Here is a 19161-nt window from a genome sequence, read left to right as displayed (position 1 = left end):
TTATTAAAAGTATTTGATTCTACCATTTCCAGAATTTCAGAAGAAGATTTTTGAAGTTTTAGCCTATTTGACCCTTTTTTAGCCCCACCCCTCTGCCCCCAGGGGGTCGGCCAGGACCAATGTGGATATGATATTAAAATGCTATCTCAGGCTAATAATTCTAACCAAGTTTGAGTCGTTTCCAATGAAAATTGAGCAAAACATGCTCATAAATGTGTTTTCCCTATATAAACTATAGTAAACTTGACCCCCTCCCCAGGGGGAAACGCGAGACCCCAGGGTCATATAATTCACAATTTTTGTAAAGTACCTTAAGACCTTTCTATCTATGAAAAGTATTTGATTCTACCATTTCCAGAATTTCAGAAGAAGATTTTTGAAGTTTTAGCCTATTTGACCCCTTTTGACCCCGCCCCTAAAGTCCCTGGGGGTCAGTCATAGAAAATTTGTTAATAGGATTAAATGGCCATCTCATACTGATAATTCTGACAACATCTGACTCATTTCCTATTACAAATGACCAAATAATCTGCAAAAATGTGTTTTCCCAATATAAACTATAGTAAACTTAACCCCCTCCCCAGGGGGAAACTAGAGACCCCAGGGTCATATAATTCACAATTTTTGTAAAGGACCTTAAGACCTTTCTATCTATGAAGAGTATTTGATTCTACCACATCTGTGAGTAGAGAAGAAGATTTTTGAAATTTTACTCAATTTTACCCCTTTTGGCCCCTCCCACAGCCCCCTGGGGGGTGGGGACCATATAATTCACAATTTTGATTGGCCTTATGCCTAAGAAGGTTTGTGCAAAATTTCATTGAAATTGCTTCAGCAGTTTTGGAGAAGAAGTTGAAAATGTAAATTGTTTACGGACATACGACGCACGACGGACGACGCACGACGCACGACGACGACGACAAAAGGCGATTAGAATAGGTCACTTGAGACTTCGTCTCAGGTGACCTAAAAATACAATTAGTTACTGAGTTTGAGGTCAACATCTGCTATGTTGAACTAGCGGACCAAAATGTTGCCCGATGCCTGTTATACTTTCTATCATTGATATAGATACGAAAGAATTCGTGAAAAATGAATGATTATAACGTATGGCAGAAAATGAATTTGTAGTTTTGAAATAAAATATAAGTTTACTATAAAGGATTGATCCAGAAATTAGTGAACTATCAATGATACTCTAAACAAAACTAAAATTTAATTGAAGGTTATTTTCGACCAAATACTCCGATATATGTTTCCATGTACATTGTTTTCACTTCAAACCAGCATGGTCAACACGTTTAAGTGTTCGAACGGCTTGTCATTTTTGACATGAATCGGCGAAGATATTCGTCATTGAATGATGCACATCGTTTCTAGATTCTTATTCAATACAATCATGACCAAAAATATCTACTTAATGTTCACGTAACGTTCACAAATAAACATATTTGAAACTGTTAATGCCTTAAGTAGATGTTTTCGTAGTTCACGATCACGTGGATAAAACAATGCTTTACTTTGAGGCAGCCATGTTTTTTTACGCAGTCAGTATAATATTATTAACGGCAACGTTTCGTATTTAAAACTGGATATATTTGCTACGATGTTTTAATGCAGTTAGTACTAGCATTAATCTATGAAATGTCATCAAACTTTCGTCGTATCAATAGCAATAACGATCGAATTCCCAAACACGACCCGGTGTGAAAATTTGAAAGCATGGCTTCAACCCGACGCCATTTTCCACGGTACTCCACCGACCAAAACTACATGTAGGTCATCATCTGAAGCCACATACCGACAGAGAAACACGCTAATAATACAGAAAAATGCATCACGAAAATCCAATTTCTATTTGTGAACTGCAAAAAATATCAAGTAATAAATATTATGATATGAACAGGTTGGTGACATAGGTACAGTGTATCGCTTGTTTATCTGGCGAACTGCCAATACCGGAAGTCCGCAGATGCGCTCGCATCAACCAGAGATGGGTCCAACACGCACCTTTCTCAATAAAGCCGCTTGGCTCAGCTATTAGTGGCTTTAAAAACCAAATATGGAAGGTCCGCAATATTAAAAGCCACAAATACGGCACTCGTACGATGTACACAGAAAGTTTCAAGGAGCTGCGTTGAATGGTTTTTAAGTTATAGCCCGAAAAAGGTTTTCGGACGGACGGAGCCCAATTTAATATCTCATGTGTACTCTCATCATAAACCAATTCGTGGTTTATTTAAAGTACATCGCGTTTTGTGTTAATTGCTCCATAGTATAATCATCTATTAAAGTTAAAAAATTAAATGCAATGACAAATGCACATGTATTACAGAACAAGTGGCCAATGGGCCTTAACGGTAAACCGAGTACAGATATAGAATGAAACAAAGACATATAAACACTATGTACTGGCCCTTAATGTCGGTCAGTGATTTCACAAATTTGACTTTTTATTTTATGAAGAGTATTTGCTTCCATGAAACCTGTGCACTCAGAAATTTTAGTAATTTTGACCCGTTTTGTCTCGCTCCTCTGGTCCCCCAGGGTGTCAACGAGGACTAATATGGATATTAAACTTCTATATCTCAGGCTAATTATTAACTCTAATCAAGTTTGACTCATTTCCTATGCAAATTGAGCAAAAAATGTTCATAAATGTGTTTTTCCTATATAAACTAAAGAAAACTTTAGGGGGTAACGTGAGACCCAGGGAGATATAATTTACAACTTTATAAAACACTTTAAGCCCTTTCCATCTAAAAAGAGTATTTGATTCTACCAATTCCGGAATTTTAGAAGAAAATTTGTAATGCTATCCTAGACTAATGTTTCTAACCAAGTTTGAATCGCATACTCTCTCTGAAAATTGAGCAAAAAGTGCCCATAAATGTGCTTTCCTTATATAAACTATAGTAAACTTAACCCCCTCCCCATAGAGAAACGCGAAACCCCAGGATCATTTAATTCACAATTATTGTAAAGACCTTTAAATCTATGAAGAGTATTTGATTCTACCATTCCAAGAATTTCAGAAGAAGATTTTTGAAGTTTTAACCTATTTGACCCCGCCCCTAAGGCCCCCGGGGGTAAGTCATGGATAATTTGTTAATTTGATTCAATGGCTATCCATACTGTTAATTCTGACAACATTTGAATTATTTCCTATCACAATTGAGAAAAAAATGCCCATAAATGTGCTTTCTCTTTATAAACTATAGTAAACTTAACCCCCTCCCCACGGGGAAACATGAGACCCAAGGGTCATATAATTTACCATTTTTGAAAGGACCTTAAGACCTTTCAATTTATGAAGAGTAATTGATTCTACCATTTCAAGAATTTCAAAAGAAGATTTTTGAAATGTTAGCCTATTTAACCCCTTTGACCCCACCCTTGAGGGTGTGTGTGAGGTGTGTGTTTTGGGAGACTGCTGTATATTCGTGTTGTTTCTTCTTGTATAGTGGAACTGTTGCCCTTTTTATAGTGTTATATCACTGAAGCATGCCGCCGAAGACACCAAGCAACACACCCAACCCGGTCACATTATACTGACAACGGGCGAACCAGTCGTCACACTCCCTGTATGCTGAGCGTTAAGCGGGAGCAGAAACTACCACTTTTATAGTGCTATATCACTGAATCATGCCGCCGAAGAAACCAAGCAACACACCCCACCCCACCCGGTCACATTATACTGACAACGGGCGAACCAGTCGTCCCACTCCCTGTATGCTGAGCGCTAAGCGGGAGCATAAACTACCACTTTTATAGACTTTGGTGTGTCTCGGCCAGGGGACAGAACCCAGAGCCTTCCTCACAGGAAATTTTAGTCAATTTTACCCCTTTTGGCCCCTCCCACAGCCCCCCAGGGGGTGGGGACCATACAATTCAGATTTTTTTTGTGCCTTAAAAGGTTTGTAGAAAATTTTATTGCAATTGCTTCAGCGGTTTTGGAGAAGTCAAAAATGTAAAAAGTTTATTGTCGCACGACAGACGATGGACAAAATGCAATAAGAATAAGTCACCATGGGACTTCGTCTCAGGTGACCTTAACAATTATACATATCTTGTAGTATTTATATACATACGTTGATTAAAAAAAGTTTGTTGCAATTTTGCATTCTGTGGTTACTTCAGTTTTGTATCGGCCGTTATATTATATGTATTTACAATAACTTCATAATCATATAAATAATAAAACCATTGTATGCACAAATCTATCAACTGAAATATTGGTATACCACGCGATCTGTAAGTAAATGACAGGCTCGCTAGTTAATATCAAACAACCACAATAAATACTTGATTGGACGCGCAGAATCGTTGTTAGTAATCAACGATCGTGAGGTAAGGGCATTGTTATTAAAAACCTATATGTAAATACCTTAATAGCAAAATTCTATAGAATACCTCGAGTCTGGCGAATTTTGCATTTCTGTTTACTGGTTAAAATATCATGCATAGCTCGTTATGTTTAATGTTTATTCAACTTCCTTTCAGCATCGCACTGACAAATCTAGCGTTATCCGTTAATTCTGTGTTGTTTAGAGATGGTAGTGGGTCTGCATACTACGTTAATGCTGCAATCCCAAGCATTTAACCAGAAATGCAATTAATGAACTTGTCAAGATAAAAGCAGCCTCTGGGATTAAAGCATCACTATTCTAAAACTGTTATATTTCAAGGAATTATTCATTGAATGGTTTTCGTGTACGACCGTTTAAAAAGTATATATTCAATGCTAATCAATGGTGTATTGTACCAGATTTGGTTTGTTTTGGTTTATAACAGTCACATCCTATTAACAGCCATGATTATTTAAGGACAGCCTCCCATACGTTCTATGTAGTGTCTTGGGGGATTGTAGTATTATTTTTAATTGTCTTCTTGTTTAGTGCTATATGAATGAAAACACCAAGCAACACATCCCACCCGGTCTCATTATACAGATAACGGCCGAACCACTCGTCCCACTGGCTTTAATGTTGAGTGCTTAGCAGAAGTAGCGACTACCGCTTTAATAGACTGCTATAATACTGACATTTTACACATCCCGGTTATTTCATTAGGAATTGTCAAACATCACCCGTCACGTCATGCCAGCAAGCAGGACATTCGGTGTAAAGCGAGTAGTAGTGTTCGTAAATTTTGGGTCACAATTATGAGGTTAAGGTCATCTGATGGCATTGATATCAGTCAGTATTTTCAAAGTTTCATATAGATATACATTTGCATGTATGTAAACATTTTGTTGCAAACCGTGAACCTGCTTAGCGGATGCTCACAACACTTTATTCACTTTTTATGCCGACAAAATTAAAAAAAAACAAGAGGCCCATGGGCCTTAACGGTCATCTGACTCATGGCACACAATAACAAAGTCACAGTATAAAGTATTGGTTAACGATTAATATAAACTTTGTTTGTTTGTTTGATTAATTAACGTCCTATTAACAGCTATGGTCATGTAAGGACGGCCTCCCATGCATGCGGTGTGTTGCGTGTATGTTGTGTGAGGTGCGTGTTGTGGGAGACTGTGGTATATTCATGTTGTGTTCTTGTATAGTGGAACTGTTGCCCTTTTTATAGTGCTATATCACTGAAGCATGCCGCGGAAGACACCAAGCAACACACCCCACCTGTGTATGAAGTGCGTTTTGGGAGACTGCGGTATATTCGTGTTGTGTCTTGTATACTGACCTGTTGCCATTTTTATAGTGCTATATCACTGACGTATGCCGCAACACCAAGCAACACACCACACCCGGTCACATTATACTGACGTCGTCCTAATCCCTGTATGCTGAGCGCTAAGCAAGGTAGGAAGAAAGAAAATATCCTAAATTTAGTCGCCTATTAGATATTGCAATAGGGGCAGCAGGTACAATTCTAACGCCCTACCTGCAGGGCTGAACTGCAGGGCAACTGCAATGTCCAACATGTTACGTGCAGCTTATTTGGCAAGTAAATACAATCTTATTGTATGATTTCAATACCTTTTATTACTTTTGTATGGTATTTTAACCCCTATCAACATGTATAAAGTGAAAGTATAAGCAAAAATACAGTTTTAAAATAAAGCTATGTCTGTCCCATAGAAAGTGTCAATGGGCAAATAATGAGCCATATAAAAATTGCAGTGTTTCTGCTCTTGAGTCGCTACCTACATCAAACCGTTAACCATCCGCTTTCCAGGAAAGATGAAGAACGAAGGTGGTTTGATTTCCAGCATCGCTGCCTCCTCCAGTTATCGTAATGGTTGGTGATTTTCCAGAGCTGACTGCCTTGATCCTGTAACCTAAAATTACATGGTAAGTATCTTCTAATACAAGGTTTATTTTGCTTGGAGGCTCACATGCAGGAAAACCGAGATGACGAGTTGTAACACAGGATAACTATCCATTCACTAAACATGAAGTAAATATCTTCCTTCTGCCATGGAAACTACATAAGCCCCATCGTAAACAGTTCAAGTAAACATATTTTTAAAATGCAGGGTGAAATCACTGAAAAATATCACTGAAACCGCATAGGAATACAATCATTCCCCTACAAAAAAGCATTTACCGCACATACCAAAAGACGATGCTACAGAACAGAGGTTTCAATATCGTAAAACTGACGTCATGTTTTGGTGGAATTGAATGACGTTATAATAACCAAAAGGTTCAAGTTATTAAAGTTCAGGGTCAAAACAGCTGTGGAACAAGTTCGTGTAAATCTTTTTGGCGGATACAGTTTATCTGGCAGTAGTTATCGGGGTCAGTATATGCGGCAGTTACAGGATGAATTTAGAGGTTTGTGGTTAGTCCAGTTTGAAAATGACATTCGTCTGGTGTGTAAAGTTGTTGTTCAATAAGGACGTTGTCAGGATTGTTACAATACCATGTTATGACTGGTCACATGGTATATTGTCCTAGAAGCCCATACCTCTTGGTTTGCGGAATGGGGCAGTGTTGTCTCTCCTGGATTATAGTGGAACTATTGCCGATTTTATAATTATATCTCAATGCAGGATGCTTCTGAAGATAAGACAGCACAGCGCCACACACATACTGACAGTATTCACATATTTTATTATTTTAATTTTAAACACATGACTCATATACAGATGTATTCAAAATTCATACATATTTCAATCATTCACATCGATTGAAAATAAAATAGTTAATTTAAATATATAAATATATCAAGGAAGATAACTCTTATTTAAAAATAAGCAGAAGGGAGACAACTTGTCTTGCCTTGTTGGGTGTTTATAACTCAATACTTAGGTATCAAACCTCTACTCGAAACTATCTCAACACAAGCTCGTGAGACAACTCCTCTCACACATTCTTATATTCAGTCACTTTAATTCATTACATGTACTTTAATAATCTTTGAGCAATTTCAGTAACATGCATATTAAACAAAGTTATAAGTTAATTTGAAGCTGTTAGAAATAGCTAGTAAGAGAACTCAAACCTATTGTAAATTCATGTTAACAAGGGGAAGTAACTCTCACATAATGTTACTAAATGAATGGAAAAAAACCTGAAACATACTAAGTATATAGAATAAGCTTTTATAACAGTTTTATGTGTTTTGAAACTAAAATTTCCTTTTTCCCCTTTTGTTTGATCTTTTATGTACATTCTTGTATAAGGATAGGTTTGTTTTCAGTATATGTTATTACCTTTGTATACATCGTAATGGAAATCCTTCTACTTAATTGCAATGTCGGTTTTTTGTTGTTCCTAACTAACTTTTAGGTCATCCGACCCGCAGGATGACTCGGGTTATTGGACATGGATTTTATTTCATACTCGTACGCTATTTTTAACTAAAGCTCGTGTCTTTTGTGAAATAAATTCCACATCCAATAACCAATGTTTGTGCAACCTCTATGTATCAAACAGTTCTTAATAAGATCTGGGTTGTTGGTTTGTTAAAGAGTTTAAGAATTACAATTAATATTACAATGTGTCGTGGTTTTGGGGGTGGGGTTATTAATTTAAAATGTTAAATAAAATATTGGTAATTTCTGTCTGCACTACATTTGGTAGTTCGCGTCATTAGCGTATCGCGTGACTGTAACAGGATGATGACCCCGTGATCTGAGGTCCCTTGACTCCGTCTCATCTAACGTATTACCATTTTACACAACAACGCGATTCACTGTCAGCGTGACTTCCAGATTAATATTTGATGATGAAATATGCCGGCTTTTATAGTTCTGCAAACAGTTTTGTGACTTTTTGTGTAAATATCAGTGGAACATTATACAAATTAGTAGAAATAACTAATTCAGAAGGCTATGTTTGCACAATACTGATAAAACTATATTATTGTTTGTTTGCATGCATGTAACACTAATATCGATTTGGTGATGGTTTCAATAGTAACTGATTTTATCGATATGTTTCCAGGAAAAAGTGAGACAATGTAAGCCATTAAAACCCTTTCCACTTTTTCATGAAATTTACATAGTACTTAGATCTAGCATGTGTACTAATGACATTATATTTACCACCAAGATATCTGAAAAAATGATTTAACTGCTTTAAAAAGGTCTCTCGATGAAGCAAATAAAAAAAACCGAAAGTATTGTATAGAAACATTGGACTATAACTTACACCTGATGCAAAATGTAACAAAATATCTTGCGAAACTCCAATGTATTGTTAATGACTTCAAAGTATAAAGCAATTCCTAATCACACAAATACGAAGGTACTTGGAAGCTTATACCCGTGTACGAGTCGAATGTCAGCAAATGTAAAAAAAATGCAACAAATAGCTACCTCAGCATTGTTACTTTGGCTTTTTTATACGATTAATATTTCAAGCAGTATTGTGTATTTAAAAAGAAATTGCTGTTAGAGCGATTTACGCACTTCTAGACATACGTATATTACTTCACTAATGCGGGTTAGGGTTAAAGTACCACAACTTTCAATATCGCAGCATTAGTATTTTAGCATTGGACAAAATAACAAAGGGGATATTTGAGATCAAATATCACCGGATAGATAGAACCAGATTTTTTTGTTTGTTTAGAAAAAAAATATATACACCCTTAGACTTAAGCAATGTTTTGTTTATTTGATGAATTAATGCACTATTAACAGCTTTGGTCATGTATGCGGTGTGTTGGGCGTTATTTGGGAGACTGCGGTCTATACATGTTGTGTCTTCATGTACAGCAAAACTCGATATATCGCCAAGTTTTAGGAAAACAGAAAGTGGCGATATAACGGGGTTTTACTTTATAGTGGAACTGTTGCCCTTTTTATAGTGCTTTATCACTGAAGCATGCCGCCGAAGACACCAAGCAACACACCCCACCCGGTCACATTATACTGACAACGGGCGAACCAATGCACTTATTTAGAAGCTAAAGTAACTGCTACTTTGCTTTATATTAACAATACTTAACACAATATCAAACACATTAATATCGATATCAAGTATGAAAAACCTGGTGTACATATGCAACTTCATTTACACCTGGTATTTTGGAAATTATTTTCGCCTCAACGTCGGCACTAAAATGCTATCACGCTATAATTGACTAATACTGATGTCGGTGCTATTTCCCAAAGTCAATATATGATATTGGAGAACAGAAAAGTTAATAGAAGATAATTAATTAGAATTTTTACAGAGAGCCGAGGAAATGATTTTAATTCAGCTCTACATCTCCCCTGGCTTCTCCGGGTGTCGTCTTCTGTTCATCCTTTTCGAGTAATTCTTGATAACATGCTCTATATTTACTGAAGGTATAAAAATCGCTAAATGTTGATGACGTCACAGCAACGGGAAGAGCGATGAGTACGATCCCTGTGATTGAACAGATAATACCAACTAAGTGGCCTAAAGGTTCTGTTGGATAATAATCGCCATATCCCACTGTCGTCATGGTGATCACAGCCCACCAAATGGCGGCAACAGAGTTAGGTGGAGACCTTTCGGAGTTACTCATTAGTTGAACGCTGTAAAGCAGGATGGCGAAAATAATTGCAGCACACGAAAATGTCATCAGAAGAATACAAAGCTCCCTTAGACTAGAATGTACAGCCAAGGCAAGTATTTTCACACCACAGTTATTAGATATCAAGCGGAATACACGGAACCCACGAGTAGCCGTAAGCAAGCTCAATGGCACGATGAAATGCATTAAGTTATCAGTTGAAACGAAAACCGCATCTGAATGGTAGTCCAAAAATAATGTCAACCAACTGCCTACCCAAGCTACTAGATCTATAGCATTTAGAAACTGCTTTATGAAAAATTTCCGGTTAGGGCATGTGATCAGTCTCAGTATCCATTCTATGGTCAAAATGGCATTGGTTACAGTTTCCATGTATATCACAGACACATGCGGAGTTGTACTCAAGTACATTCGCAGGGCATCAGATGTATCGTTATCGAAATAATATTGCGTCTGTGTTTCAACGCGTGCGAAGCTGACAGACTTCAACAGCATGAGGATGGTGGAGATGAGTATTGTAAGGCAGACGAATCCATGGAATACCTAATAAAATAGAAAATATACATATTCTATTTCAGTAATCAATTTCTTCCCTTGACAGTTTTATATCAGCATTAAGAATTAATTATAGTCGTATCGTGAAGCTTTAGACAAGTTAACTTATTCAATGCATTGACAATTTCTTTATCCTTCTTCCTAACTGACTTTATTTTTCCAGAACGTCTCTCTTGATAACCGCCTCACTTTTGGCCTTCAGTTGAGCTCTGAAGGCTCCGAGTTCTCTCCCCTTGCGGAGACACACCATAGTCTATAGTTTCTGTTCCTACTTAGCGTTCAGCATAAAAGGAGTGAAGCTGGTTTTCTCGCTGACAGTACAATGTGACCGAATGGATTTTGCTGATTTGGTGTCTTCGGCGACATCCTTCAGTGAGATGGTGCTACCAAAAATTCAAGATTTCCTCTATTACAAGGAGACACGCAACAAATATAACTCGGCATCCTACAACACACACCACACATGTCACACACCAAACCAATCGTATACATGGGAGACCGTCCTTATAGGACCCTGGCTGTTAAATAGAACGTTAATTTAATCAAAGACCACTTTCTTTCTCGAAATGCCGAATCTCTAGATCTGTGGGTATACCCGTTAGATAATCTACTAATTGTTTTTTCCCCCTTACATTTCATGTTTATCACTTTCATTTCACTGCGGTATATAGCTTTGTCAGTATACATTATGTGAATGACAAATGATACAACACACTTTACTGTTTTAATTGAAAACTTGGTATCATAAATCCGATTTGATACCACACGATTTGGCGCCATCATATCAGCACCCGGGCTGATATCAAGTTATGACGTCATGATTTAATATAGCATTATTCGTGTTTAAACAGTAAGTCACAAATTACGTCAGGTTACGTCATTAGACGCCGGGCATAGACGACGTCAACAACATAATGGCAAGAAGTCCACAGACAGCGGACAGACTATTTAATGATTTGGCTGCGCGTATCACTCAGTTGGATGAACTAATAAAAAAGGAACAGAAAAATCAGATACATGAAGATTCAACAAAAACAAGGTTCATTGATATTGGAGAAAATGTTCGTCGACGTTCATCGAAAGTATGAAAAATATGAACACCAAGAGGAAAACAAAATTAGACTTTAACATAATCAATCTCAGTTCAGTGAACGAAACAAGAAATATGGTAATCTTCCCATCAAAAGAACGTGCCAGTTTGCTCGCCAGATTTTTCCTTTCGGTGCGCAAATCTGCTCGTTCTGAGTACTAACCTTCAACACTAAAAGCTATCAAAGCAGTATAAGTCGACATCTGGTGGAGACCAGTTACGGATTTAATATATTAACAAATGTAGAGTTCAAACATTCCCGGGACGTGCTAGCTGCCACGATGAAGGAGTTGAAGGCGAAATAATTTGGGACAAAGGCCACCTAGGTAATGGTAAGTACCTTATTAGTGGTGTGCTTAATTTAAAATATATTAATAGTAACTATACTGTCTATCATGGAATTAATGCTTAAAAGTATAATGCTGATTTAAGATTAGATAAATAAGACTATCATTTATAATTTCAAGGTTCGCCTAAAGCTCTGCGTACTAAAATTTGGCTCAATAACTGCATGAATTTTGGATTACGAAGTCGGAAGGAAGACGTGGATATGTTGTGGGATGACCTGGAACTAAAACGGACTTCCGAAGGGAAAGAGTTTGTAAAACAGGAGGAATGAAAAATACCGAGACATTCCATGCCAAGATGTTCGCTGTTCCATGTACTGTAAATTGTATAATTTCATTATTTTGATTGTTCCATTTTCGTTTTGCATAATTCAAGTATTCCAGTTCATGTTGTAGACTATATGTCGCACCTAAATCCAGATTTCCAATTATTTGGTAGAGGCCAAAAACCAAAGCAGCTGGGAACATTTGATTTGACAATGCACCAATCGGAGTTATCATACTAGGAAACAAAATGAAGATATTGTCATCTAATGCCGGCCTTTCAAGCAAGTACACAAATCAATGTTTGATTAAATTAACGTCCTATTAACAGCCAGGCTCGTGTAAGGATGGTCTCCAATATATGTTGTGCGTTGCGTATATGAAGTGTGTTGTGAGTGTTTTGGGTGACTGCGGTAAATTTGTGTTGTGTATTCTTGCATAGTGGAACTGTCGCCCTTTTTATAGTGCTATATCATTGAAGCATTCGGCCGAATACACCAAGCAACACACCCCACTAAGTCACATTATACTGACAACGGGAGAACTAGTCGTCCCACTCCCTTTATGCCGAGTGCTAAACAGGAGCAGAAACTACCACTTTTACAGACTATGGTGTGTCCTGGACTTGGGACAGAACAAATAAGGTTCCACACAGGAATGAGCGCTCAACAAAAGGCCAAAGGTAAGGTGGTGGCAAAGGAGACGTTAGGAAGAACAAAGTTACTTAGGAAGAAAAGAAAAGATCCTAAATTAAGTCGTCTTTTACGATCATGTAACGGGGGCAGCAGGTACAATTACAGTACCCTACAGTCAAACTTTAAGATGGGAAGGGATTTGAAGCTCGTCGAAAATTGGCCACAAGTCCGAAAATAGCTTTCGTAATTATGCGAGGACGGATGAATGATGTAACACACTCGGCAAGCCTTGGATTTTACATTTTGTGATCCCGGGTAGAATATCTCTATCCTTCATATCCACATATGAAAGAGTCTTATAATATTCACCACTTGGTGGCTGTAATCAAAAATGTTATATTTCACGAGACCGAGTACAATATTTGGCGACACCCAGCTAATTCCGCTTAATAGGCTTCATGTATTATTCTGTCAGTTCATTGTGATATCATCATCAGAGCCAGTACTAGCAACAATTTATCAAGTGTTGAAACTACTGATATACTATATATCTGCATCTGTATATCAAGATTGGACACCGCTTTCATTATATCAAAATATCTTTAAACATATTTTACTATTATAATTAGTATTTGTCCCGATTCCTGCATGTGTAGCACTAATGTTTGCTCGTTTCTATACAATTTTCGTACCACATTATTGACGAGTTCCACAATCGAGTCATGAACAACGCATGCGCAATAAATCGTTAAGTCATTCCGTTATTGAAACCTAATATTTAGAAACATTTGAATTGTTATCCGCAAATTATGAAAAACAAGTTTATGATGCGGTACTGCCAATGCCCGGAATTAATAAAGTTTTAAATCGATGAAGCGCTGAACTTGTATCACGTAAATTATACAATTAATTGTAGTATTCGATGCCTACAACTATACCTTTGCATATGTTGAAGACTGGTGGTTATGAAGGAATGACCACATCCGGGCTCTCATGTTGGATGTCATTAATTGCTTTGGAGTTGGTGTCCAGCTGCAGCAGCGGTCACGCCTTTGAACACACGGGATGTACTTAAGTAGCTGTTGTAAAGTGTTCATATCCTCAGTCGACTGGAAAAACGCCTTCCAACAGCATTTCTCTACATGTCTGTCAGGAATCCCCCAAAAGGCCAACTCCTCCCGAACACGTTCAGCACAAACATTAGTGGGCACATGGAGTTTGTCGGTGACAAAGTAGTCCAGAACTGATTCAAACACAGCGGCATTTCTGTCGAAAAAGTACTCTTGTCGCTTGGAGTTGTAGTACTTTGAATCCACATTAAGGTTAAGGAGTGGTGAAGTTAGAAGGATGTTTCGAATGTTTGACGTTTTTGTCATAAAAATTGTTCCCCGCACATTGATAGTTATAAGATCCATAGCTTAACGGACTCACTCTACCAAAATAAAAACGTCTGTTGGAACACTAATGGGTAACGAGGTCGCGCTAGAGTGTGGCCGTCGGACTAATCACTAAGCACGATATATATGCTTCCCTGATGATAAAATATGCAGAAGCTGTCTATATGATACCACCACTGTGTAGAATGACACACTAACGTATAGGTCATATAAATGACAATATACTTTGCTTGAATACAGCATCACAATCAGATATGCATCCGTAATGTGTTTTCCCAATCAGAATCAAACGCGACGGTAGTTGTGTCTACCAATATATGAAAGTTTACATTGCTATGCTATCATTTTTCCACGTTGATACACTGATTCATAGTTGACTTAGCAAATCAATAGTTCCAAACACAGCATCAAATTAATACTGTGATATTTTTTAATTATCACCATCATATGTCATATGACAATATCGATTTTACTGTCGATTGTATCATATATTTATAATTGTATTAATTGTTACATTCCTTACCTGTACTTACATTCCCTGTCCTGCAGGTAGGCAGTTAAAAGACAACTAAATTTTGGACCTTATCTTTTTTCTTCTTCCTAACGTCTCCCTTGACACTATCTCACTTTTGGCCTTCTGTTGAGCGCTTGCCCTGTGAGGTAGGCTCTGGGTTATGTCCGCCTTTTACGATCATGCAATAGGCGCAGCAGGTACTTTTCTAATGCCCTGCCTGCAGGTCCAGTAATAGGTATGCTTCGGAGGTAAATCCTAGATGTTTAAAAATGATGAATTTTCTAGAGTAGTTACTTTACACTGTGCAACTGTATATTGCATTCCTCTACTTCAGACTAATTTGTTTGCTACGTCCATCTGAATTACGTTTGTGATTTTTTTCGTTCATGAACTGTTTCTCATTACAGAAAACGGTAGGAAGTCACCTGACAGCATTATTATGTGGATCTACACTGACAGAATTCACTATATAAATACTATGTTCAGATATCACTATGGTGTGTGTACTCCTACAATTTAATGTATAACAGCTGCATTACAAAGTACAAAGCAAACTTATAGAGACCAGTATAAGGTACTCTGAATAGGTACATAATTACGTTAATTATTAACTTTCACAATATTTTATAATATAAACTATTATCCATTTTACATCGATTGCGAAACGAGCTATACAACTTATACAAATCACTTTCGATGGCCAAGTTGAAAGCACACCAGGGGTCTTAAGAGTGGGAGGAAACTAACGTGATCGGACAGGTGACCACTGACCATTTCACGTCTGTGCCTGGGATCGAACCCCGGCCGGCTAGATGAAGGTTGGTTGTTGCTTAACCAATACACCACCTGATGACCCATAAACTTTAAACTTTACAATAACATATTAAGTATTAGCTTCCCAAAAATCTCAAAAAAATACCATGTAACTTGTTTAAGCAGTTTGAAATATTCGGCAGACAATCAGCGATTATATAGTTAGCCTTATGTCAAAAGCATACACATTCACAGTCTACATATTTATATCACTGGGTAATCTACTTAATATGGCTGATACGGCGACCAAATCATGCTTAATGCTACCATCTCTAAATGACTTGTTTAGTGCTTTCTCAATAATGTGACTGCCAAACAGCATACCGTATCCATTGAATTTCCACTTGCATTAGAAGGTATCGTGATTGTAATAGACAGCCATACTCCCCGACGCCTTTATAGAACATGGTTTCCACAGAGCGAGGCAGTGTAAGAGAAAAACGATCTATATTTTACAATGTCACGGTGATATCATTCGGGCTTATTACAAACTTTAACGGTGGTACTTTTTTCATTAATCAACGTCCTATTAACAGCCGGGGGCCTCTAAGGACGGTCTCCCATGTATGCAGTGTGTATGAAGTGCGCGGTGCTTGTTTTGGGAGACTGTGGTACATTCTAGTTGTGTTTGCTTGTATAATGGAACTCTTGCCCTTTTTATAGTGCTATATTTCTGAATCATGCCGCCAACGACACACTTCAACCGAGAAACAATGCCAAGGAGAATGAATACATAAAATTAAGATATTAAAACATATAACATATTTGAGTGGAGACATTGAGAGATTTAAAAAAAAAAACACACCAGTCTTTAGATCAGACGGATGTCGTCAATCTGCACCTAGATGATCATCAATAGAACCATGAGCAAAAGAACGCTTTTGTTTGTTTGTTTGTTTGATTAATTAACGTCCTATGGTCATGTAAGGACGGCCTCCCATGTATGCGGTGTGTTGCGTGTATGTTGTGCGAGGTGCGTGTTTTGGGAGACTGCAGTATATTCATGTAGTGTCTTCTTGTATAGTGGAACTGTTGCCCTTTTTATAGTGCTATATCACTGAAGCATGCCGCCGAAGACACCAAGCAACACACCCCACCCGGTCACATTATACTGACAACAGGCCAACCAGTCGTCCCACTCCCTGTATGCTGAGCGCTAAGCAGGAGTAGAAACTACCACTTTTAAAAGACTTTGGTGTGTCTCGGCTAGGGGACAGAACCCAGAGCCTTCCTCACAGGGGCGAACGCTCAACTCAAGGCCAAAAGTGAGGCGGTGCCAAGGGAGGCATTAGGAAAGATAAAGTCAGTTAGGAAGAAGAGAAAAGATAAGATCCTTAATTTAGTCGCCTTTTACGATCATGCAATAGGGGCAGCAGGTACAATTCTTACAATAGCAAAATAACTCAATACAGAGAACGGCCACTACAAAAACTGGTGACCAGTCCACAGGGAAAGAAGGGTTAAGTCTGACAAAGCACAATCAGATCCTGGACTTACTTGAGAAAGTTTCCAAGCGCATCAGCGATACCGCCATCCTCGCCTTTCGGGTTTTTAAGTCAACACAATCAACAGATTCCTTCATTGTCACCAGATGCGAGCCACGACAAGGAGTATTTGTTCTGTCCAAGCCAACGTCAGCCCGCAGCATTCCATTCTTCAAACGGCAAGCATGACTCTGGATATATTGTGGAAATTACCTCTAGGGATTACAAAGGGATCTAAAAGACGAGCATTATGCCGTAGATCGGTCATGGTCATCGGGGCTGCCTTCGACTGTCAATTCTCCAGTATGAATGAGGTTATTTATAGAAATGTCAAACTCTCTGTCAGTCAAATGCTTCAATCCGAGAGCAAGGTCGTTTTCGTTTATATATATAAATACGGCAAGACTGGTTGGACCTCTAGTTGTTCTTTTGTGAATTAAAGACAGATCTGGTGATTTTATGTTATTTCAAACGAGCCTTGACAAAGCCCTCATCAGCTTGTATAAAAAACTATAGGTCAGTGATGATATATTCTTGAAATATTTACTTTAACAAATGACCGAACCGGTTGTTACGAATAAATGAAAACAGTAAGCCTCGTTCCGACATTTTAACTCTGATCAAACTCTCCAAAAACGAGTGTTCTGAAAACGACCTTCACCTTCCGTATGAAAATCTATTTTTCTCTCGCATACTCAAGTAAAAAACCCTGCGCGTTCGACTGTTCGAGTAAATTCTCTGTTGACCCGAAAGTTGCCAGTCGAAGGCAGACCAGAAATCCCCCTTACCGATGAACCAGTTTTATTAATTAGAGCAATTATAAAATATGAAAACCCTTGAAATACGTTTAAAAATTCGAAACATCTCAGGGGCATATGTTTTGGCCAAATTAATGTTGTACAGTATAATGTAGGTGTATGACAGGGTTCCCTTTTTAATCCAAAACGGTAACAGACTGAGAATAATGTTTTATGTCGCCAAACTTATTTTTGAATTGTTTGTTTGATTAATTAACGTCCTATTAACAGCTATGGTCATGTAAGGACAGCCTCCCATGAATGCGGTGCGTTGCGTGTATGTTTTGGGAGGATGCGGTATATTCATGTTGTGTCTTCTCGTATAGTGGGGCAGTTGTCCTTTTTATATTGCTAATATCACTGAAGGATGCCGCCGAAGACACCAGCAACACACCCCACCCGGTCACATTTTATTGATAACGGGCGAACCAGTCGTCCCACTGCCCATATGCTGAGCGCTAAGCAGGAGAAGAAACTACCACTTTTATAGACTTTGTGGCGAACGCTCAACGCAAGGCCAAAATGAGGCTGTGCAAGGGAGGCATCAGGAAAGATAAGTCAGTAAGAAGAGAAAGATAAGATCCTAAATTTAGTCGCCTTTTACGATCATGCAATAGGGGCAGCAGGTACAATTCTAACGTCCTACCTGCAGGGCTCACTTGTTTTTGAAGAGAATAAATAAGTGCATATCATGATCATAAATATGCAGACAAAATATGAACTATTACAATTTCGGCAACATTTTTCAGACAGAAAAAGTCGAAATTTTGGGCGTTATTTTCAGCCAAGTCAATCATAAACAAAAGTGGTTCATCCACTTCCAGTTTGAGTGCAGCAAACTAAAGCTATTTTCTAAAAAGTTGACTAATTACCTAAAGTAAATACTTTTCAGTTGACTGGTTAATTAATTCTGAATCCTTTTGTTAAAATATGTAATGGTTTATACAGGGAAGTTCAATATGACTACGGGTAGTTTATTGTGTACAACGTCATTGTGGGTCCTCGACAACCTTTTATTATTTATGTTTTATACGTTCCTTGCGACTGGGTTTTTGACATCCTGGATAATGTAAGCACCACCTTCTATGTTTGTATTAAGTGTATGTTTGGTGAGACTGTGGTATAACTATATTATAACCTGTTTGGAGTTATTATCATTGTAGAGTACAATAGCAATGATGCATCCATCACAAAGATACCTAATAGTACACCCATTCGGTAGCATCAAACTTGCAACTGGGTTATGATTGGTTTGGTTTAGTATAATTACGTCCTATTAACAGCCGG

At 37.9% G+C, this 19161-nt stretch overlaps 1 protein-coding gene across 1 annotated transcript; it reads right to left on the bottom strand.

The window, feature by feature from the left end:
* Window positions 1–9179: 9179 nt before the first annotated feature.
* LOC138330894 (potassium voltage-gated channel protein Shaw-like) lies at window positions 9180–14398 on the bottom strand. The gene is made up of 2 exons (XM_069278382.1): window positions 13808–14398; window positions 9180–10521 (listed from the first exon to the last, which is right to left on the bottom strand). The coding sequence occupies exons 1-2, from the start codon at window positions 14282–14284 to the stop codon at window positions 9670–9672; spliced, it is 1329 nt and encodes a 442-aa protein (XP_069134483.1). The 5' UTR covers window positions 14285–14398; the 3' UTR covers window positions 9180–9669.
* Between the last annotated feature and the right edge of the window lie 4763 nt (window positions 14399–19161).

Source organism: Argopecten irradians, chromosome 9 (assembly GCF_041381155.1).
Source record: "Argopecten irradians isolate NY chromosome 9, Ai_NY, whole genome shotgun sequence".
Taxonomy (NCBI): domain Eukaryota; kingdom Metazoa; phylum Mollusca; class Bivalvia; order Pectinida; family Pectinidae; genus Argopecten; species Argopecten irradians.
The sequence above is the reverse complement of the archived record's forward strand: the minus strand, read 5'-3'. Positions and strand labels throughout refer to the sequence as shown.

Excerpts from the sequence above, each read along its gene's own strand:
- LOC138330894 (XM_069278382.1), bottom strand. The coding sequence starts at position 14,284 with ATGGATCTTATAACTATCAATGTGCGGGGAACAATTTTTATGACAAAA. Across the intron at positions 10,522-13,807 it reads AGTCTTCAACATATGCAAAG|GTATTCCATGGATTCGTCTG; the intron begins GTATAGTTGTAG and ends CTATTTTATTAG.